The following is a 23,776-nucleotide window of genomic DNA, read 5'->3' as shown; positions in this document are numbered from 1 at the left end:
CCTGTTCCAAATGAAGTCAACAGTGACATTCCACCGAATTTTGAAGTACAACTCAAAGCTTTTGTAATCTAGCAATATTCATTATCTGTTAACCTTATTTATTCAGTTTTAGAAGTTACTTGTGAAAATCTTGAATAGATTCCTCTCATTTTCTCTCTTCAACAATAGTGGTTTCTTATTTTGGGGTTGAAATGAAAGACTTTGCACTTGGGAGGCAGAAAGACTTTGTATTTAGAATTCCTTTCAGTGCTAGGAATCCAATTACTAACTCCGCATTCTTTGTTTCCTATTTAATAGTTTGATATTTTTGCTTGCTTTGAAAAGGTGATGGGATCCAGCAAACAGGGTGCTGGGGAAGAGCTCAGGGAATCTGAATTGTGTGCCAGCTCAGCCACTGATTTGCGTGTAACTGGACAAGTTCAGTTCTTCTCTCAGTAATTCTGTTTCTGCCTTTGTCTTTCTTTCTCCTTTCTCAGTTGTAAGCTTTTAGGCCTTTCGATATTCTAAGCAGTATTATTTCAAGACCAATAACAAGTAATACCTGCCCCTCATCTGTGGGTTGTGATGGCTCAAAGATAGAAACTTGTTGGCAAACCAATTCACTACACCTAGGAAAAATGGAACTGGTGGCAACCACCTAATACATAGTTGAGGTAGCTTGTGGCAAAATCTTCCCCATCACTTGCAAGGATTCCTTTCTTGCTTGCTATCTTTGTAAGCAACAAAGTAAGAAATGCCAACGCCATTTCACAGATCAAGGAATTCTAAAGGGCTTACTTGAAGAACAGCCTCGTGCTATGCTGCTTGTTCTGGAATTACAGATGAAAAAAGTTGCATCTCTGGAAAGAAGGGGTGTTGTTTTTCTGCTTTCTCTTGCAAAAAAAAAAATGCAATGCAAGACTTATTTGAAGAGATTTAACCTAGATTAAATTGCTATTTTTTTTGAGTTTTGCTAAATAGACAGTCACTGACTCACAAACTGGTTCTAATGTTTCAGCCATGGAAACATCTGATGGTGGATCAATGCACAACATGTCACTGCTCCTTCCAGTCAACATCATCTCGGAGATACACTCTGACATGTACAAAATTAACCTGTGAACCATGCCCAATAGTAAGTGAGAATGATCTGGATGTTCTGGTTAAGAATGTGTCCGATGAGAAGGTCGTGTTCTTCATTGTATACACCAGTTTGTGTCCTGTACATCTCTGGGACCTGTTGCCTTTTTTAAAGTTTTCCTGAGAAGTCATGGCTCTGTGTTCTTCTTTCCCTGAATGAGATGAAATATACCAAATGTGGTCTAAATCCACAGTGTAGAAGAGGTAACTTTTCATAGTACTAGGTCCACAGGCCCATTTTGTTGTGTACTTTACTTACCTTTAGGGAAAAATAAGGTTTGACAAATCATTTGCAACAGGAACTGCTGTGTCTCCTTTCCTACAGTATTATCTGTCCCTCCGGGGACCGGATACTTCAGAGCTTTCCTATGACTATTCCAAATTGTCTAATAGCTGGACTCAATACTATTTCTGTCTGATTCCCAGCCATGCCTTAGGTGATTTGAGGTAATTGTCCCTATCAGCTCCACTGGCCTTTTTGAGGTCTTTGCTGCTGCTTTGCTGCCATCACCTGCAAGGAATGAGCTTGGCTGGGAAAACCAGAGGCAAATAGCTCCCATTTTTACTCCACTGGCCAACAGTGTGACTGGAGTGCCTGACTACTTCTGTTCAGCCACATAATTTTCTCTCATAGCACCAATACCTCAAGTAGAAGGAGACGTAAGGAAGTTGCAGAGGCTGGGTTAATCTCCCCCATCTGAAGAGCACAGACCAGCCACTAAGTTTCACAGAAAAAGGCTGAAATATCCCTTCCTCTTCTGCCTTTCCCTGGATAATGGTTGGAGCCCAATGGACCCAACCAAACCCAGGGCCTGTGCAATCAGTGGCCGTTGCACCAAAAAATCCACATCTGTAATGTGATCATACGGGATTCCTGGCTGATATCCAGGAGAGGCATCCATTGATAGAGTCCCTGCAAGAGATAGTGGCACGGTTTTGAATGAGTCCAGTTTTCAATCCCTAAGTAGAACCTGAAAGGACAGTGGAGTAAGTCAAGTTTCTCTGGTTTCATCTGTACTAATAAACTAAACAGAGCAAGACTGCAAGGTCAAATTATGTCCTGCAACCACTTATCTTGAAGAATTATCATCAGTGTCCCAGCTGGCCTAGCAAACTTCCAAATAATGCCCAGGCACAGGTCAATGATTAGAACAACAGAAGACCAGCCTGTTGTGTGGGGAGAAGGCAGTTTAGACATACGTGCGCGTTTCACTTGTCTGCAGGGCCAGAAAACTGGCATTGACCCCCTTTATTTGCTGGTATGGATGTAGCCTGTGACAAAAGAGAGAATCTGGAATACTTTGGTTCTGGATCCTAATATCACCCCTCCTGTAAGGTATGATTAGAGACACAGGCTTCAGAAAGGAAAATAAATGGCCAAGCTCAGTGCTCTGAATCCTCCTCACTTCCATAAAATATAACCTGGTAGATCAATGAAAAAAAAAAGCCAGATACACTAGAATGATCTCTGGCCAGAAACATGTTTGCATGTGTATGTTCCCACACAAAAATATACAAACATAAATTCTTGCTTTTCAATGTAAGAAGCCAGCTGTAAAAATTAAAGGTAGAAGAATCAATAAAATCCATGCTAAAATAAAATGGGGAAACATTCCTCTCCTGCTTCTTTCACCACCCACACAATTCCCAAACAGCTCCTTTTCCTGACCTGACCCAAAAGTACAGACTAAACAAAGAACCCTGAAGAAGGGCAATTTCCAGTTGGGCTTATTAAGCACTATGAAGTTGTGTTTAGGAGATGTGCAGCTACCCAAGGGAGATTGTAGGTCTAGGTGTATGTATCCCTTTGTAGTCATTGTAATAAATTTGTGGAGCTTAAAGGGAAAACAAAAAATCAAATAAGATAGAGAATGTCTTCATCCCCCTAAGGCCAGTGGGATTCACACACACACTTGGCATCTTTCCTGTCTCAGAGTTATGGTATACCCAGATTAAAAACAATTCCTTCATAATGGATAAAATAATAGGTTAAGAGTATATACTCTCTCAGGAGCACCTGCTTTCTACTGGATGCTAAAGCTGTGAAAATAAATGCACTGGTAATTGAAGTGCAGCCAACTACAGCATGTTCTACTCATCAGGGTCATGTTTTTTTGGTCATTTTATGACCTACTTTAGGTGCTTACATTCTTGCTAGTAGAGCAAGTTCACCTAAATAACAATGAACTATGTTTTCTTCTAGTGATTTAATAGTAACCCCCTACTCTTCCCAAATTATTTTTCTATAAAAAACATATGGATAGCATGCATGCCTTCACTCAACCAGAAAGTGTTTGTTGTCTTAAAAATGTTCAGCTCATCATAAGCAGCTGTTGGTTATGTGTAGCAGCTGGAGACATTACTGTGGGACACTTCATGTGTTAACTCAGTTCCTTTCTGGTTTGTTTTTTATTTTTTTTTTCTTTCTTTTTGCTTTCCGTTATCCACTCTATACCTTTCTTCCTCTCTGTCTAGTGCTGCTCATTCTCCCATGTTCCTTTCCCTGCCACTGCTTTTTTCCGTTTGTACCATTAGTGGAGCTCCATTATCTTCTTTTTCATTTTATTATATCGTACTCTCTCTGATGCTCCTTTTATGTTCTTGATTTATCAAGCCTTTTCCTTTTTCCATAGTCCAAATTTTCCACCTTAGCCTTATTCTCCTCTTTCCCTGGCTTCTGCTTATTGGTTATCTTGCCCTTTTCTCCTAGGTTAAGCACTTCAAACTATTTTTCCAAGTTGTAATGTGTAGTATACATTAGCTTTATAGAGAAGCTCCTGCACACCACAAATGTGGACTGTATGTCACTCAAAACATTTTATTAAGTTTCTGACCCTATCCTACTGTCATGTGTTGTTTAGTGGACCTGACCTTGCAACAGTAACAGTTGAAGAATACTGAATTCAGTCCACACAGGAAGAAGCTTTCTACTTGGAAACAAGCTTCTCTCCCTAATGTATAATAAATCAGTACAAGGATTAATGCCAGCCTTTATAAAACAAAAAACAAACGTATGCAACTAATTAGATTAAGGTAGCCTAGTCCTACTGTTTAAAAAAGCATTTTGCTGGCTATCACTTTGTTCACTGAATTATTTAAAAACCAAGAAACAAACAAAACCTGCTGTCCACAAATAAGTGTAGGAAGCATGCTTAAAACAAAATAAATGCAGAAAAACATCCTCTACCTTCTAGAATTACAGAAGGCAGGAAATCCCTGGGTCTTGCTGTGGAAAGTGTGTGCCAACTTCATGTAGCATCAAGCTGAGAGATGGAAGGCTTAAATACCTTCAGGTAAGTTTTAAGCACTCTTTCTTTTATTTGTGAGTAAATGTAAATGTAGCACAGACTTCTGGTGAACCTAAAGAAAGTGCATTTTTTCCCTCCTTTTGGTTAGGCAGCATGGTATTACTAGTGCCTTTTATATCTCGGAATATTTTATCAAGAAAGTTCTTTTTTTTGTCATCATTGTTTGTAAATGAAAGAAAAGGAGACTTCATACCACAGTGCAAAATTCTAGAGGGACATTCTAGATGCACCTGCAAGCATGAGTATTATCAAGGAACTGTAAGTGGAATATGAGCTCTAACAACTACTTAGAGGAAATTAAAAACCTCATTTCAAATGAGAAATGAATAATTTAAGTTGAAAATGTGAATTTTGAAAAATCTCTCCAACATTGTAGATTTTTGAACAGGAGTATATATATTTCTGGTTAAAACCCATCAGCTTGTCACAAGAAACAGCATATAACATTTTATTATATTCCGTTCCTGAGCTACGCTTTAGATGAGGAGAATATAGAAAGAGCAACGAGACTGGTGAAGAGTCTAGAGAACAAGTCTTATGAGGAGTGGCTGAGGGAACTGAGCTTGTTTAGCTTGGATAAAAGAAGGTTGAGGGGAGACCTTATCACTTTCTACAACTGCCTGAAAGGAGGTTGTAGCGAGGTGGGTGTTGGTCTCTCCTCCCAAGTAACAAGTGATATGATGAGAGGAAACAGCCTCAAGTTGCTCCAGGGGAGGTTTAGATTGGGCATTAGAAAAATTTCTTCACTGAAAGAGTTGTGAAGCACTGGAACAGGCTGCCCAGGCAAGTGGTGAGTCACCATCCCTGGAGGTATTTAAAAGGCATGTAGATGTGGTGGTTAGGGACATGGTTTAAGTGGTGGAGTTGGCAGTGTTAGGTTTACAGTTGGACTCGATGATCTTAGAGGACTTTTCCAACATAAATATTGGAAATGTTCTGTGTGGGGAGTAGAGGTGTGGGTTTATGTATTTTTTTTTTTTAAGAAGCTCCCAACTCAGCCAGCAATTAAATATTCGTATATATATATATGTCTCTTTAACAGAGAACTCATAGGCCAAACTCCCAAGTTTGTCACTTAGACACGTTTTTCTTATAAGTTAATGGAAATTTCTTCCCTGTTAAGAACTGAAGAAGGTCAGGTTTTGACAGTCTTGACTGGGCTGTAATCAATATGGCTGTGGAATTAAATAGAAGATGATGACTTTGTTAATGAACAATTCTGTTTACTAAAGATTTCCATGTTTTATAAACTTTACCACTGTGGTACATTAATTGAAATATCAGTAAAGGAACAGTAAGGTTGTATAATATCCTGAAAATTCACCGTCCCGTGTTTTTTTCTGTGTAAAGCTAACAGCCCTTGAATCTTTACAGCCAAATGAATCGCTTCAGGATGGCTGTGACAGTCACACCTGTAAAGTAAATGAGAAAGGAGAATTTATCTGGGAAAGGAGAATCACTGGCTGTCCTCCATTTGATTCCCGAAGATGTTTGGCTGAAGGAGTAAGTAGTGAAATGGGTCCTGTTTCCAGGTTTCCTAATAGACTCTGTCATGTTTATGGTTCTGTATATAGGTACCTTATGTGTATTAGGGTGGGAAATCCCAACCCTCTCCCAGCACCTTGGCTAAACTGAATTTGAACTTTCTCTGAAATTCAGAAAAATGTAAGTTTTCTTTATTTTAAAATATCTGCTGGTTTTATGTGGGACTCTACTGCCAGGGAGATGCTGAGCTTGCAGTAATTCTGTTCCATATGAAGCAGCAGACATAAGAAAATGGTTGTTCCAACAATGTTTTCAGTTTGGTTTCCAGAGCAAAACTGTGTGGTTAATTACACAAACTGAGAAAACAGTCACATCAACCCCGTGTTTTCTATCAATATGCATATGAAATGCTAAGACATTTTTTCTCTACTCTTGTATGAGGTTTGAGAAAGGAATTTTCACAGTGCTGTAGGAAGAGCTCAAACTTCCACATTTGCAGTTGTTTGGTATAATGAACCCCCCGCTCAACATGTCCACCCATCTTTCCTGTGATTTGAGGTTTGGCATACACTGAGGAACAGAGGGCAGGTTGGACTCTGGCAAATGGTGTCCTGCTTTTGCTCATCTATTATCACACAGGTGTATATATCCACCTGCTCCTGTTTTCTTGGGCACAACAGGAAGCAGGAAACCTTTAACAAAACTTGTGCCCAGGCCTCTGTCTACATACACATCAAGCAAATGGAGGATTTGGCACATAGAATGCAGGAAGAAAAAAGCTTCTACAGTACATATCTCACTTTGTGAAATCACTATAGCACACACAGTTTTGTTATACAAAGAAAGAATCAGAAAAATGCTGGATTCTGTTACAGGTTTGGGTTTATTATCATATTCTAAAGGTCTATCAGTGAAAACCAATGAGCAATACTTTACTTTTTAACCAGAACTTCCCAAACTGCATTTATTTTCCTCCCATCCAAAAAAATAAATTATTTCAGCTATAGAATTAGTGGTTTTCATCTAGTTACAGATGGAAAGTTTAGGTTTTTTAATTAAAATAGCCTCCAAACTTTTGCATGTAATTTCAGGTGTTTGGTGCAACAATGACATCACCCTCCAGTATTAATATTTCTCATTTTTTCCTTTCACTATGGGTTTTCAGTAATTTTCCACTGTACATATATTTCTGAGAATTATTTTCTACCTGGTGGTAATGAAACAAGGAAAATAAAATTTTTGACTGTTAAAACTTCTTTGACAGATGTGACATTTTATGATAATTTGCCTGTACATTTTCAGCTGTTGTGGAATAGGCATGCTTTCATCTATATTGCTAAAAAAATCAAGAGGGACTATTTAACTTCCCTTCTTAAACAGACCTAAGACTTGAATGCTGTTGGTTTTGTCACTCTAGTTCCCAGAAATTTAATTGTATTCAATGTCTTTAGTTTAGAAAGCTCCTAATATAAGTTGAAAGCAACATTTTCAGGTGTTGAACTTGCTAATATAGTCACTTATATAGTCACTTATTTCCAATCAGCTATCAACAAATACTATCACAAGTTCAAAAGCTGAAAATGGATAAAGAGGTGATTACTAATGTAGATTTATATTTTTGTACAATACAGAAGTACTATTTTCTTGCCTAGTACCCTGTTTTAAACATCCCTGTGTATTCTTCCAGCAGAACAAATGTGTATTACTTGTGCTAAAATAGAAGTTTTTGTTTTTTATTGTTTTAGGGCAGAATTACAAAAATTGGTAATACCTGCTGTGACACATGTAAGTAAATAAGCGAAAAATCTTGTATTGCGGAGCATGTAAGCTGCTGAGCAAGGAGCTATGTTTTGCATAAGATGCAGTTTAATGAAACAGAGCTGAGCAATGTGGTTAAACTGAACCATCGAACAAGTCCGCCCTCTGATTGGGATATTGCTGCCATGTTTAGTCCACTAGAACATGTGTTTTGACAGTATTCCCAAGTGCTTAGAAAGAACTAGATACCCTTCACATTTTATGCAGATGTTAATTATGAATGCTTTATTTTATTGTTCATCTAACGATAACAGGTACAGTACTGCAGACACAGGTTGACAAGTCACATAACCTGATACTGAATATGTGAGACAGCCACTTCATGAATAATCAAACAACCTAACATGAATTTTGCAAAAAAAACCCTGGTGGCAGTAATGGAATTATGATTCAGGTTTGATAATGTAATAACCAAAAAATGGTAGGGGAAATGCTTGTCAAAGGTGTATTCCCTGCCTGACTGCATCTTAAATTCGTCAGTCTAGAAGTCAGTCCTGCAGCTCTTAATTTTATGCATCTTTGTGTATATAATCCAAATGTCTGTCAGGCTGTGAGCATAGAAAGGGTTTGCTGATGTGAGGAAGGATTGCAGGGTTGTGTTCTGATTTCTAAAATGAATCTCTGATGCTTTTGTGAACAGACTACCTCTCAGTTTTCTCCTTTGTAAATAAAAAGTTAAAAATGTTGTGGGTCATTTAAAATAAATTAAAAATATCTAATAAAAGATTGATATTCTCTTTTAAGGTCAGAATATCAACATCTTGCTGGGGTTCTTTTTTTTTTTTTTTTTTTTTTTTTATCCTTTATGTATGTGCTAATAAATAAAAGATGGCCAGCATAGCAGCCCATCACCACACTGGCACAGTAACTGCTGTAATAATACTCCTGATGAAGGACATTAACTCCTAGAGAGTTTGGAGCCATTGCCTGTCTGTATAATCACTGAGTGCCAGCTTGAGAAATAGAAATCAGAAAGCTATTGAGATAGATTGCCGTCAAATGGCTCAAAGATGTAATCTAGTCGAGAGTGTTAATCTACCAGGCTTCAAGTAAGGAATACTGAAAATAATTTATTAACAAAAACAGATTTTAAGATTTAAAAGGCAAGGTGGTGGGCAGGCTCCACTAGTTGAGAATGCCTATCACTGCAGTTGAGGAGAGGAGAAACCCAGTTCCAAATGAGCACAGGTCAATACATGTATTTAACAGTTATAGTGATTTAAGAGTGATAGCTCCTTGCAGCAGCAGACTGATCTAAGGGAAATATCACGTGCATAAAAACACCCATATTTTATGAGCCTTCAAATCCTTATTCACATTCATGCTTGCTTGAATATAGCTCAAAACTGAAAAGTCCTGTATTACAGCACAGTCCTATTCCTGGCCCCTTCTCTATTCAGGGCCCTTCGTAAGGAAAAAGCCAACATACTGCATGTAGCCAACTAAGCATGGGCTATCAATTAAAGGATGGTGATTATCACATGGATTTGAATCAGATACTTCTCAATACCAAACTCTCTTTCTCTCTCCTGCGTATTTATATCTTTTCACCAGGGCACTCAGTAGCAACATGCAGTCTGTTGCATACTCTACAGAGAATACCAAGTCTTGGCAAAGCTACTGTAAAAACAGAGTAATTTAATTATTCTTAACAGTTAGATAAGAGAATAATCAGTTTCCCATGGATGCAGAGACTTAGATATAGGTTACATTACCTTCCCAGGTCTTGAGAGAATTTGTCTTTCAGACAGCTCAGTGCCATAAAGAAATGAGCAAAGAACTTGTTCTCTTAAGTTCAAAGCATAGTTCAGGGTGATGCCTTTAGTTCAGCAGAGTCCTATGTGGGTTTAAGCAAAGGTTGTTTAAGAAGCCACTTTCCCCTTTCTACATCATGCCTTGGCAACTGGGGTTCATTATTGTGCCTGAGGGCACTGTTCCAGTTTTTAAGTATGTAGGAGCACATAAATGAACAAGCTTATCTTCTCGTTAGATTTTTGTGGTACTACCAAAGGACTTCATTATTTGCAATGGATATTCCTTATTTTCCCACTTAACAAAGAACTTCTTACCTCTTTTCCCTGTTGATCTCAAATGCATATGTCCTGTTAAATTACAAGCACTTGCCTTTGCAAAGAAGGCATAGTCTACAAAAAAAGTAAATGAGAGTAGTAAAGTAACTCGAGAACAAGTCGGTAAGTCAGGATCAAAAAGGTGATGAAGCTGTGTTGAGTCTGATGAGAATTATTTTGTTTGGGCTTTTCAGTTGTGCGGACACAATTGCGTATTCCTTCCAGGTAGACAAGTTTTATCAAAAGAAGTGATAAAATCATTGAAAGAGAAGTGGTAGCTCTGGCCCTGGAGACAGAACCACTCTTGAAGCTGCTCTTTTTTTTTTTTTTTTTTTTTTTTTAATTTATTTATTTATTTTTTATTTAAATGAAACGTAAAGCCTCAGCAAGGCACAGAGCCAATTTGGTACTATCATTTTCATGGAAAAGGTATTGAAAGCTTTTTGCTGCTAGGAAGGTGGATACATTTCTCTTCAATTTATGTATCTACTTAGTTGTGCAGTTGGCCAGCTGAATTCTTTTTGTTCTCTGAAATGCTGTTGTGTAGTATGTAAAAAATAGCCCAGTGGTAAATACAGAAATTCCATTGGTTAGCCAGAAATGAGTAAAAGTAGGAGTCTCTCTTTATGCAGAGGCATAGCACTATATTAACAGTACAAAGAACTGCTGTTTGCAGTGCATAAAATATCCACCTAAAAAAACACTAGTTCCTTCACAAGTCTTTAGATGTGTACTAAAGCAGACAAGAGTGTTCATAACAAAATATTCTGGATTAGTCTGTATTTGAGCATGTCAATAGTGAGGTTCCCTTAAAAAGTGGAGGAACAGAGTCACCGTCAACTACTGCAGTTAACAGATCATAGCAAATCAACCTCACTCTACAAAGAGGGATCGGCAGATTCCCTGAACTTGCACGCTTCACACATAACAAATCCAGATCTACTGCCTCTTGTCTGGATTTATCTTTAGATGGAAAAAAAACAGGGAGAATTTACCTAACAGTAAGAGCGAGAAAGGATTGGAAAACAAGTATCAGAGTATTTCATGACTTACTGAAGACAGTGGAAAAGTTCCTATTGGCCCAAAGTTAGACTTTTGCAAATTAATTTTCTAATTTTATTTTTTTCCCTAATTTTTCCTTTTACCATGTTAGTTTTCTGCAAAATCCACTACACGTGCAAGGCCTGCTAGGAGTTGTCAAATCTAGGAGCCTCATAGAGGTGAGGTTGCCACAGTTCCGTGTCCCCAGGTCCAGGCAACGGTGAGGCGGAGCACGTATCCCAGTAGGCACACGTGCAAACACAGGTACACAACATGCACACCCACATTCTTTACGTACACCCACAGAAACAGAGAGTACTTAGGCAAACACAAACAGCACCCACATTCTCATCCTGATCTCCCCTCTAGCTGATCAGGATGAAGGTCCTTTGTGGAGTTGGGCACTCACTGTCCAGTAACTGGTCTTGCATCCCTGCTAACCTAGACTCACGGGCCCTATGACCTGTGGTCCAATTCCACTTACGCCTCCATACACACAACGGCACAGAACAGAGCCCATCACCCAGGACACGTAGTTAGAAAAAGAGTTTAATAAGAAGACGGGAGAGACTGCAGTGATCAAACATAGGGCAAGAACGGACAAAAGTATGGACCAGCAGCTGTTCAACATGCAACCAGCCCCCTTTATGCCTTTATCTATCGATTTTCCCATGCTTGTACCTCATCAAACTACATTAATCCCTCTCTTCCCCTACCTTTGGTTCCTCCCCTAAAAACCCCATGATAAGTAAGTCTTGTAGAATCCCAAAGTGTTCTTCCCTACCACTGCGTAAGGAGTCCCACGCAGTCCTGAAGGCAATGACTCACCTCAGTCTGTAAGATGATCTGGAGAGCTGCTCCCACTAACTCATCTTTAAGGGCATCATCCCAAGACAGTGGGATGTCTCTCCTGTGACAGCCCCAGGAATAGCCAGGTTGGGTTGCTCTGTTTCTCTGATGAGGTTATTGGGGTTTCTCTTTGTGTCATCTTTTTTATGTACACCTGCTTGCTCAAGGTACCGTTGAACTTTCTCTAAAAGAAGCGTTATTTAACACAGAAGCCAACAGGTAAAAGGCAGATATTAGGTGTTGAGGTGTTTTTAAAAGTGAGCAGTCAACTGAAAAGAAATATGAGTGAAACCCTGCTCTCCAGTGGAATTTTAAGGCTGTAGTGTTGTATAGGTACACAGATCCACATTAATTTCTCTAAGGAGACATACCTAATTCTCTTGCTAAGGTTCTTACCAGTAACGGCATCTCACTAATGGCAATTCCAGTAACAAGGGGGAGTTAAAAAAAATCAATTGTCAGCACTGTCAAACACATTTTCCTTTTTTTTTTTTTTTTTTTTTAATTTTGTAGGTGTGGAGGTGGAATGCCGACCAGTAAGTACCAGACTGCAGTACAGGAATATCAACGGATGTGTGGCTGAAAAGGAAGTGCCTATATCTCATTGTGAGGTAAATAACTAAAGCAAGCCCTCTGTCCACAACCTGCCCTTGGCCCCTTTCTCTCTTCCACAAGGGAAAACTTTGCCACCTCTATGGCTTCACTTCAGAAGGTGGTACATCAATTTCTGTCCTCGTTTATTTACTCAGTGTAAACTTCATAGGAAATAAGTGCCAAAAGTAATGAGGTGAGCCTGAATTTTCCCTATTCAAGCCAGCGTGAAAAAAAGTGTGCATGTTAAACAAAGGCTTTCTTCATACCACTCTCCCTTTCTTCTGTCAGAAATCTGAAGTGGCTTTGTTAGGACTTTGAACATTAAAAAAAGAAATATTCATCTTAATGAAGCTGATTTTCAGATCTGAGTCTACAGTTAAGCACACATATCAGTCTTCAGGCTCTGAAGTTGATTTATGAGAGTGTAAATAGGTATTTAGATGCATGGTACTTTAACAGACATTTAAACTTCAGTGCTATGATTTCACTTCTGTACTCTATAAGTTTTATGACTCCTCTTTTAGTCTGCACACTAAGCTGTTGTGTTTTGTATGTCTTGTGCATTTCTTCCATAAGCATATTAAAAATGTAATTTCCAGCCCATCACTGCTTACACCTTATAGAGCAACTTCAATTTAAAACAGGAGTATGGCTTCCCTTCTGGCTGTTCCCATCTCTGAGATTGGGAACCAAAGATGACATTCTCTTCCCAGACTGGGTTATAGCAAGACAACTGCTCAGTCTGAGATAACGGTGTTTCATGCAAGGTTTGTATACAACCCTTGTATACAGTCCAAACTATGGCATACAAGGATGGCAGTCAAGAAGATGGCTTGCACCCAGCCCCTTGACTATTCACTTTAGATAAGGCAGAAGGCAAAATGAGTCTCTCTCTCTCCCATGACTACTGAGAAAAGAATGGGAATGGGAAGGAGAAGTATTAAGAGGATATCTGCTCAGGCTTTTCAGATAGCTACCTGGCAAAGGGCTGAGTCTTAGTAAGAGTGGGAGCTCTAAGAACAACAGCAAAACCACCTACCTTTCATTTTAAATAAATAAAATAAACAAACAAATAAATAAATAAATATTAGCCTTTTGTCCTGTCTACAAAGTGAGTGTCAATCAGTTCTTTAGCCATAAAGTTATATGTATTGAATCTTCCACTGCAAAAGTGCAGATTTTATTTTGTGAATCTGGCCATATATTGAGTAAACTAAATAGTCCTGCTATGGCTGCTACTGAGTACAGTTTTTCCAAAGTCCTGCCTGACAATGCTATGCAATTTTTTTCTATTAATCTCAGACGTAAGAGTGCAGAGCCACAAAAAGAAATGGGCTCTGACAGAGTTTCACGTGGGACCATTTGTTTTTTACATCATGAAAGCATATAGCTACAGGCATTAACAGCTTGGTCTAAATTAGTGTAGTGGACAGACAAGTAGAACAAGGAAAAATAGCAACTAGGAGGACAACAATGGCTTGCAACATTTGGGCTAAAGCACTTTCTGAATGCATGATCTCATACAGCTGAGACGATAACCGTATGTGCTTAAAAGCCAACACAATAGCCCTGGACACCACTTGTGATATTTTAAATTATAGGCTTTTTTTGGTGTGACCACTTCCTTAACCTTTCCTTTGTTATGCTTATGCTCATGAGACATTGCTCTTTGGCCAACACCCTACTCTCTGGAATCAGACACCTGTTTCTGAGTTCGTGGTTTACAGCAGAGCACAGAACTCCAGGTGAAGTCATCCATGGAAGTTTTGAAGGGAAGAACCTGGATTCTGATTGCACTGATGTCTGGCACAGTTCAAACTTGGTATCTCTTTTTTCCATTTAGGGCAAGTGCAGAAGCAATACCAGATATTCCGTTCAGACAGGGAAATGGGAAGACGTGTGCAGCTGCTGTACAGCCACTCAAACAACCATAGTCACGATCCCCCTCCAGTGTGCGAACGGGACGGTGGTGCAGCATTACATCCCTTCTGCCTCTCAGTGTGAATGCTATTCTCGGAAGTGTACAGAATCAGTATTTCCAAGAAGGCCAGTTGTTTAATCTCAGGTGTTATGATGAAGGAACTCTACAGCTGAAGCCTCGTTTTCTCTCTGTAGACCATTTTATCCAGTAGAATCCCGACTAACTAATAGTATCAACATAGCAAACAATAAAACTTACTAGCACAACAGAGTATTTTCTGATTATTCTTGGGGTGGTTTATAGGAGAGATACTGCAGATTGTATTGTTCACATTCATCTGCACCATGGAAAGTAATTCACACTATTAAAAAAACAAAATGCAAACCCACATCACAGTAACAGAACAGTTGCTTTACTTAAAGAACATATCACGAAGCATTTAGCACTGTCTTCAGAGATACTACACTTGCATTCCCCACTTTGGACTTTAATGACACACAGTGGACTTCAAGGTTTTTGGTCTTTTTTTTTTTTTTTTTCCACTTCCAGTCAGGGAGTACAGTAATTATGGCATAAGGCTTCATAGTAAGACGGTGGTGTTTTTGGTACATAAACAATACTGGTTATGGCTCAGGCAACCAGTTATCTTCCTTCAGATGTCACATACATGTTCCTCCTGAAACTGAATGCAAAGAAATTATGTGCTGAGGACAGGCTGTATAACTTCTGCAAGTCCTCAGTACTTGTGAACGGGGCTGAGGGACAGCTCTTACCTATTTACTTCAATAATTCCACAGACCAACTTGAAGAGAAAGTTCATTAGTAATCTCCCTTATTTCCAGCTACCAGAACTTCACCTGTTGCATTAGCGACAAAGGTTAATGTTCTTTCAAATGCAGAATTGTCAGTGGCAGGTTTAATTTAGTTACTGCTGCCAAGGATATTTTTAACAGGATTTAAATTCCACTTGGTCTAGTCAGGCCATAGAAGACAAAAGATTTTACAGAGGGTTGATGATCCTGGTGGAATCCAGTTAAGCAGTTTCACTGGAAAGTACTAATTTCTCAAAAATATGAGAATGGGAAAACAGTTCATCCCAATTTGCATTTTTGAAAGACAAGAAATATTTAAACTTCTAATTGTATTGAGTTAGTTTTATGGTTGATTTGTTTGCTTGTTTTAATAATATATATAAATTACATATAGGAGGTATATTGGTGTGGCAGGGGGGACAGCAACCCCAAAATTTCTATATGTTTGTGATGGAATCACTGAGGCTTGGGAATAGGTTATGGGTGAAAAAAATTATAGTTTCTCCAGCTCTAGTAGAAGTGTTCTTGAACTAGTGAAAATCATATATAGAAGTCCTGGAGTAAGAGTGCTCCTGAGAAGTCTAGCAGAAAAGATCAGGAAATCAGGTTATCCTTGTGCAGTTTTTAGGTTGGCATCTGTAGTAACAGAAGGCATTTCAAAGGACATTGTCACCATTGCCCCTGGGTCAAGGGGAGGAAAGTTTTAAGATGAAGAACTATTGCTCCTCACATGAATGCCAATGTCACATGATTAAATGGGTCAGAACACCTCCCCATCTTCATGAATGGTTCCCTTTGGGAGCAAACAAAAACTCCCTCTGTGCTTTCAACTCAAAAGGCAAGCTGTATTCCTTTTTCAGAGGAACCAGGCAGATTCCTGCTTCTTCTCTTTTGCCATTCAGCTGTGGATTCAACACAGATTGAATTGAAGGCCCTTTTTTCCCTTATTATTCATTCAGGACATCCTCTATTGCTGGTCAGTGCTAGGAGAAGTACAGGCTTTCTATGCATCTCTCTTTCTTCTGCTATTGGATCACAATAAACCCAGGGAGAGGAACCACGTTTTAATTTACACCAGCCCCACATACTGCAGTGGATCTCTGTCACCAGTTTTCCTCCATCCTCATGCTAGTTCCTTGTTGTAGCTGGCTCTGGATATTAAGCTCCCTGACAGATGGATTTGGGTCGCTCAATCAGCTGCACATCAGCTCGTCTGAAGCTGCAACTAAGCAACTCTTGGCACAGCAGCCTGCAACATCAGAGAGGACCAGAGAAAAGGAGTGGATAAGGGGTAAAAGGCAATGTCTTCCTCTTCCTCTTACCATCGCTGGGCTGTCCGTTTGTTTCTATCGGTGACCTCACCCAGCCTGACCTTTCTTAGCTCATGAAAGCTGACAGGATTGCAGCCTAAGGCTTCATGGCTGCAGACAGGGATTTTAATCAGATAATTGTATGAGTCGTCAGGCACCAGCTTATTGTCATGGGGAGGACACACAGGAGCATCCACAGGGGCAGAGATGGAGCCACAGTTTTTTGAAACTTCTGAAAAGCAGACATGCACAGCTAGCATTTTCTACCAGCAACGAAGTGGATAGACAGATCTATCCAATAAACAGGCAAGCATTCCTGCTTTCATCACTTCTACCTCAATTAACAAGAAAAATCTTGTGGATCTCAGTGTCTCAAGAGAGAAACAGACTAAAATAAAGATATTTGCTTTCAGACTAGAGCAATTATTGTTTTCTCCTAAGGAGGTCCAGATTATTTATTGGAAAACTGCCTGGTTATGGGATCAAACTCATAGCAGAGGTAGCTCAGTGTAATTGGATAAACAGAACTATATTAAGATTTTACATCGCTTCAAGAATATGTTATATGGCTTTTCTTCACCTTCTTTGTTTGCAGTCTTGCTTTCAGGCATCCGTACCAGCATATCAACTAAAGCTGGTGTGCAATACATTCGATGAGAACTTGCTGGTTTTCCTTACAGAATAGCATTCTGTGGATTTCTGTACGGTTCATATGTTATTATTCAGGCCTGGCTAGTACCTATATATTCCAAGCAAAGACAAGGCCCTGTTGTGCTCAAGGCCAGAAGGTCCTTTTTCCTTGAAAATCCTGTCATAGAAAGAGCAAGACGAATGGAATATTATAATATCTCCCTTAGCAGACTGAGAAGGTGCATACATTTTTGGCCTTGACCTGCTGGCATAAAAATCAAACATTTTCAGGCAGCCTTCCCCAAAAGAGCTGTCTTTTGTCTAAGGCTCTCATGATGCCAGCAAGGCAATAGGCTCGGACTTCCTCCATGTGGGTTTTGATTGCCTTTCACACAGCTCAGCTTCATTTAGTGCAACTCTATTTTCAGAAGCATTCTTTCCGGGCAGAAATGAAGAACATAATCAAGCCTATAATCACGTACCTGCTTAGTAGAGAGCTGCGTACTCTAAGAGTATCAGTGTACCATCACACCAGACAACGCTGTACATCAGACTGCTCCATTGGCATTCCCCAGCAGAACCCAGGCTTTGAGGAACACTGTTTTTCAAATGGTACATACTGCTTGTGAGTCTTGATGGTTTCAAACTGTCTTAGTCTTTGCCTTTCCACCAAGGGTTCAGAGCACGTCCCACTGCTTTAGAAGACCGGCTGGATCATTGAACATGATACAGGCTAGATTTACAGGAATGTTAAATGGATTTGGGGAGGAGTCTTATATAACTACTTAAATATTAAAAGCATCTAATCTCTCTGCTAACTTTTACAGACCTGCAAGCAGCAATCCTCCACAGCAGGTGAAACACAATCTGGTTTATTGGTATTATTTGCCACAGCTTTGCATTATCGACTAACAGCATACCCAAGTACCTCAGGAAACACAGCGATGCCAAGATATGATTTTCTCCATCGTAAAGTGTCCTTAAAAATAGACAACAGACACAGTTCCATTTTAACCAACTGGATATTGCTTCCTACCATATTGCCTCCTGTGTATATTATTTATTACCTGAGCTAACCCTATTACCTGTAACGGACCAATCTTTATGGCTTATAGGAGATAGTAATTTGAACCTGTGCAGGCAGAGCTGTGTCCACAGGGATCCTGGCAGGACCTGGCTCTACATTGCTATACTATTCCAAAATCAGTGGGTATGCCCTTTTGTTTTAGAATTTAGTTGGTACAGCATATAATGTGGATATAAAAGACCATAATTTTCAGTAAGTTTTCATTCCCCTTCTCCCGGAGAAAAGTGTAGGTTTGTTTGTTATCCAGGGAGTAGATTAATTTGTTATAAAACATCAAGGCAAAAAATAGTTTAACAGTTGGTTCCCTTGGAGTATTCTCTGATGCCACTTTGTTAGCAAGAAGTTACCAGGATCTCTGTGTGATTGCACCATTGCCCTGTACCAAGTAAGCATGAACTACATTGAGATCGGTGCAATTGTGGATATTTGAGCAAAGAGATCAAGCAAAGTGCAATTCGTTTGTTCAAATGGATGCAGTGGTTATGCAACCAAAATAATTACAGGCACACCACCTCAAAACTTGTGTGCATGGGCTGGTGTGCAAACAAAAGCCCATATGAAGTAACATCCCCTTGCTAGAGAGCTTACACACAGCAACTGAGAACCCCTGTCTTTTAATATTATTTTTTTTTTTTCAATTTCAGCTATCTATTGGCTTTTAGATGAGTCAGTCCAGAAGGCATGGCATTTATGTTGTCCCTTGTTTTGTAACTGAAGGCAGTTTCTAACTGATGTTCTGAGGTTAACATAGAATACTAGCAGGGTAAGAAGAACAGGTATTTGATACCTGTTGATACGTTACTTAGAAATTAGGAAATGCCATTCCAAAGGAGGGACTAAGAAGAGTGGGGTGATTTAACTTTTCTTATCCAAAGAGATTATTCTACGTGAATACTAAAACAAGTGTTAAAAAAGTATTCTGTAACATTTAATGTACTTGTCTTCCCTGTATGGACAAAGAAAGACTCTAATCATTACTTTTCCCCTTTTGTCAGGGATAAGTCGTAGTGCAGAAAAATTTGACTGACCTGTATAAAGCTGTTTGAGCTGGAGTCAGAGGCCCTAACCCCTCTCCCTTTTATGTAAAATCATGCATACAACATTAGTGTAGGTTACACATACAATTTCTCATGAGGCACTTCAGTTGAGCCAAAGTAAACAGATGAACACAGTCATCTAATTTAATCTCATTCTCTTTGGTCTGACTATAGCTGTTTCATTAAACAGGACCACTACCCAGTGACAATTCATCCAGAGTTTAAAGCAGCATGTATATTTGTCAGCCTTGCTGGGAATATTTTACAGCAACTAGCCCAAGTTTTGGGACACAACCACCAAACTACTCCCTGTATAAACTCACCATCTTTGATAGTTTAGCCACAGTGCATCAGTACATCTCTCTGATATAGACACAGAGCATGATCCTACTTCACAAGTTAGTAGAAACACTGTACTTTATTTAGTCATTGAATAAATCCACTTCCCCCTCTCACACTAGAGAATCTGTCATGGTGTCATAAAATAGGCTAAAATAATACAAAGTTTTGAACTCCAAATAATTACACCTCCCTCCAATTATAATTAGCAAATTAAAGTCCTTTCTCAGATGCTATTAGTCACCAACAACTTTTCTTCCTTATACATTGCTTAAATTGTAAGGTTGAAGGCTAAGCAGGATCCATCACCTGTTCCGATTAGACAGTTGATTACAAGATAATCCCCTGAATATTTCATGCAGGAGTGACAGTGCTGTATCCAAGCAGTAAGGTAACTTGAGTATTTGAGATAGAGCCTTATAAAAAGGTGTCTGAACTTACCTCCTACCTGGAAGCACTGTAAAGCTTTGCAGATATAAAGACACTCTTCCTCACAGAAACCACCTGCAAGATAGTCTAATCCCTGAATAACTTTTTTTTTTTTTTTTTTCAGACAGAATTGGCTCTGTTATAGAGCCCTGGTTTTACATCAGGTCTTTTTCTTCCTCTCCTCTGCTGCCTCTCCACTGCCTTCTGGGGAGTTAGGACAAAATATGCCTCCTGTTATATTGCTTGTTGAGGCATTATGGAGCACAAAGACAAGATGTTGAAGTTCCAGCAAACAATTGCCATGGCCTCTCAGGTCATGAGAGTTTTGCCTTTTTCCCTTTATTTCCTCCACGATGATATACCACCAAAACAGAAGGTCTCACTAATTAGCTTCAGCCTGTGGTTTGCTTAAAGCAGGATTAAGCCAGAATGGAAATAGCTGCCAGTGCTGTTCACTACTTAAACCAGTGCAGAAGAGGATTGTGCACAAAATCAGCATAGCCACATCCTATTAGCACTGATACAACTCTCAGCCAAACCTCCAGGCAACATGGAAACACACATGCCAGGTAAGTTTATTCTCTGCTTCATTGTTAATTGCTGCCTATTGAATAGGTGGAAAGGGGGTGGGGAACAGAGAAAGGAATGTTTTGAAAGGACTTCTGTGTCTTCTTTCAGGACATTAAAAAAAAAAAAAAAAGAAAAAAACAACCAAAAACTCAAATTAATAAAAGAAAAATCTGTAGCCCAGGTTACACACAGATAGTTCAGAGATAAAGCATGCAGAGTTCATTTCTTCTGAAGCCTCAGGAGTGCAGCTGTGGGTCAGTGTCATGATCCATGTGGAAAAGACAATCACTAGGTAAATGCTTTGTGCTAGACTTCTGCAGTTTCCATCTGCATTTGCCTTATTGCAGTACAACTGGGGGGAACGAGCAATATCCTTTTTCAAAAAAAAAAAAAAATGCACAGCGGTGAATTTTCAGTTCCCATACACAAGAAAAAAATCTGCTCAGTGCATAAAACATTTGTTTTTGAGTTCCCAGTGTACAAGTTTAGGATAATGTTTAGTGATGATATTGTGTCACTATTTCTTTACTACTATAGTCAAAAGCTCTGTAGTTGTTTCCACGTTATCTCATTGTTTCTGGAGCCGTAGCTCCAGCTGTGAATTCTGAACTATCATACAGCTCACTGAATCATACTATTTCTGTGCTTTCCCATCTTGTCCCCTTCCTAAAATGATTTGTATAGCAGATCACAGTGTGCAAAGAGCCATTAGATTTAATGCCTACTGCTGATCTTTGAGTTATTCCAGTGTCCATTTACTGTCTCAGATCCTTCACTGTCAGAGTTAGTCCTGATACATACTTTATGTCAGAAAAATAAGGTACTTTCTGTAATCTTTACGTGTAGAGTATTTAAAAAAAAAACCAAAACAACCAACCAAACAAAAAAAACCCCAATCCAAAACAACAACAAAAAAAATCCAAACAAAACAAACAAACAAACAAAACTAGGAGAAGAGTATGTAAAGTTATACACACAGTTGTATTATGTAGATATAGTTCCATTAAGTCTCAGTTAATGCAAACATTCATACAGTGGCTTAGGTTTTTGTTTTATATCATGTGGTTCCCACATCTATCTCCACAGCTCTACTCTATTTCCCTCACCCTTGACCATTCAGGTTCACAGTCTTCCACCCTTTAAAAGACTCTCTAGCTCATGGCGTGTGCCAGAGGTGAGTGAGCATCTCTGTTAACTCAGGTACATTTTTCCTGCTCCTAAAGCCAGAGGTGATGGCTCCTGTGTACAAGGGGCTACCAAAGGAGCACAACCACAGGTTTTTACATTCGTGTCTGTGACCGTAGTTATTCAGGCCAGTCCAAGCCAGCAGGGAGCTGTGCTCCCTCTTGCCTGCCCCTGTCTGTCTGAGGTGCTGCAATGCTGTTGTTTCTGGCAGCAGTTCAGGGGCAGACTGTCAAGGCCCAGAGGGCATCCTCCTTCTAGGCACTTAGTTGGCCGTGTTGAAGAATTTAGCTGTCTGAGTCCAAGGCCTGCTCCTTCACCAGCCAGAGCTGTTATGAAGAAAGCTGGAAGTGAGAGCCTGCCCTCCTTTCCCTTGGGATCTGCTTTTAAGCTGAGGCTTTACAGCTTGCCCCTGCCTGTGCTACATTGCAGCTGAGCTGTAGCTACCTCTGCACTCACTCGAATCTTCACTGCTTTGGCCCTGACCCAGACCCAGCAGCTCTGCTTCCCAGCTTGACCTCAGACCTGCCTGGTCACTGCAGCCTTTCTGGGGAATCACTGAGCTGTGTTCGACCCTGATCACTTTCTCCAACCCTGACCCTAACACGGACTTGCTGCTCTGTGTCTGGGCTCCCTGTCAGCAGGGTCACTCACTGCTCTTCCCTATGATGCTCTGCTCCAGGCTCCTCTTCCCCTGTGGGGAGACAGCTACAGGTCTCCTTTTCCCTAAAATTACTGTAAGAGGATTGTTATTATTCTTTGTGTCAGTAATTCTTCAAAGAATCAGTGACTATGCGTTCACTCAAAGGGCTAGAGGGTTATGGACAAGCCACTCTGTTTACCACATATTAGTAGCTTCCAGAATCATTATAGTCTCAAAGTGCGTGGTAATATGGCAAGAAGCTTGACTTGTGCCAGAATTACTTCTTGTGCACAGCTCCACCAAGCTCAACACAGCTACAGCTGAATGTGATTTCCTCCACTGTGTCTTCAAGACTACCATTAGTGCCTTTTAAGAATCATAGGAATTCAAGACAGACAAGGCTTTTTGGATTGCCTCCAATGTTTTCTAATGCAGCAATTAAAGCAAATTTCAGATTAGAGGGTATGAAGACTACCATGGAGAGGAGGAACTTAGAGGAAGCTTCTGGGAAATGGAAGTATAGGTGTGACTTGGAGGAAGTAACAGTGGTTAAGACAGGATCAGAGATGGACCAGTCCTGCTAAGGATTAAGGTACGCAGCACAGCCCCACACAATTCCCTGTCTACTTTTCATCTTCATCACATTGTCCCAGCCATATGCCCTGGGCTAACAGACCTCCCGGGGAATGGAATTGGATATGCAACCAAAGGAAGGAAGAAGTGGAGCTCGAATCAGAAAATTTTTCAGGTTTTCCATTTCCTGCCTGTTTCCACACAGCTGAGTTTCCACCAAGAGATCCAAATTTGCAGCCTGCAGTTTGACTATACGATACCTCTCAAACTGCAGATGGGAAGGGTAAAACCACCTATGAGAAGCCCTGACTTAATGCCTTTGACAATCTGGGTGTATCTGCGTGTCTGGACCCCATCCCAACATTCAGTTTGAAATACCACATCCTGAGCCTCCAGGATGACACTCAGCAAGGAGAATCTCTTGGGTAGGAATCAGTATCTCAGTTGTGTCCCTTTACGTTTGGCCATACATAACATTGTTTCCCCTTTCCTTCCCAGCCTCCAAAATAAGATCAGAGAAGAAATAGTCTTTATAGAGAAAACTGTCTAATACTGAGATTAGTTATGGGACTGATTTTAGTAGAAGCATTTAAGTACTAGGGGGCTAAACATCTAAATAGTTCTTAAACCATCCTGCAGAAAGAAATAGCAGATATCTGAAATTTAATGGTCAAAATCTATCCTTCTGTTATTCAAATAAGAAGTTTGAGAACACTGCACTAATCTAAATTACCTTTAATGAAACCTACTGGACTTTTCCTTCAAGTAATATTGAATAAAGAATGGATTTCCTATGTAAAAATTTGTTTCTAGACATTTCCTCTAGTGGAAATTCTAATGGACATTTCCTTTAAGCTTGACCAAGGCTTATTTAATTAACATGCATTCATTTGTGTCTGAAAATCTTTAATTGAAATATTAAATAATAATTGAAATATTAAATAATAAGTGGTTGAAATA

The 23,776-nt window shown here is 39.6% G+C and overlaps 2 protein-coding genes across 3 annotated transcripts in view; both read left to right on the top strand.

Annotated features, from left to right (window-relative positions):
• The window catches only part of VWF (von Willebrand factor), a 144,840-nt gene extending 130,368 nt beyond the window's left edge, over positions 1-14,472 (top strand). For both annotated transcript variants that reach the window (XM_032995041.2, XM_032995042.2), the window contains 6 exons: positions 998-1,114; positions 4,314-4,412; positions 5,802-5,930; positions 7,658-7,697; positions 12,203-12,300; positions 14,127-14,472. In XM_032995041.2, coding sequence (XP_032850932.2) covers positions 998-1,114; positions 4,314-4,412; positions 5,802-5,930; positions 7,658-7,697; positions 12,203-12,300; positions 14,127-14,342 — 699 coding nt within the window. In that variant the 3' untranslated portion in view covers positions 14,343-14,472. The remainder of the gene's footprint in view (positions 1-997; positions 1,115-4,313; positions 4,413-5,801; positions 5,931-7,657; positions 7,698-12,202; positions 12,301-14,126) is intronic.
• A 5,864-nt stretch (positions 14,473-20,336) lies between these two features.
• ANO2 (anoctamin 2) overlaps positions 20,337-23,776 on the top strand; it is a 193,628-nt gene continuing 190,188 nt past the window's right edge. The window contains exon 1 of the mRNA XM_032995065.2: positions 20,337-20,417. Coding sequence (XP_032850956.2) covers positions 20,399-20,417 — 19 coding nt within the window. The 5' untranslated portion in view covers positions 20,337-20,398. The remainder of the gene's footprint in view (positions 20,418-23,776) is intronic.

Source organism: Tyto alba, unplaced genomic scaffold, assembly GCF_018691265.1.
Source record: "Tyto alba isolate M040663 unplaced genomic scaffold, T.alba_DEE_v4.0 Super-Scaffold_21, whole genome shotgun sequence".
NCBI classification, from domain to species: Eukaryota; Metazoa; Chordata; class Aves; order Strigiformes; family Tytonidae; genus Tyto; species Tyto alba.
This window is presented reverse-complemented; position numbering and strand designations above follow the sequence as displayed.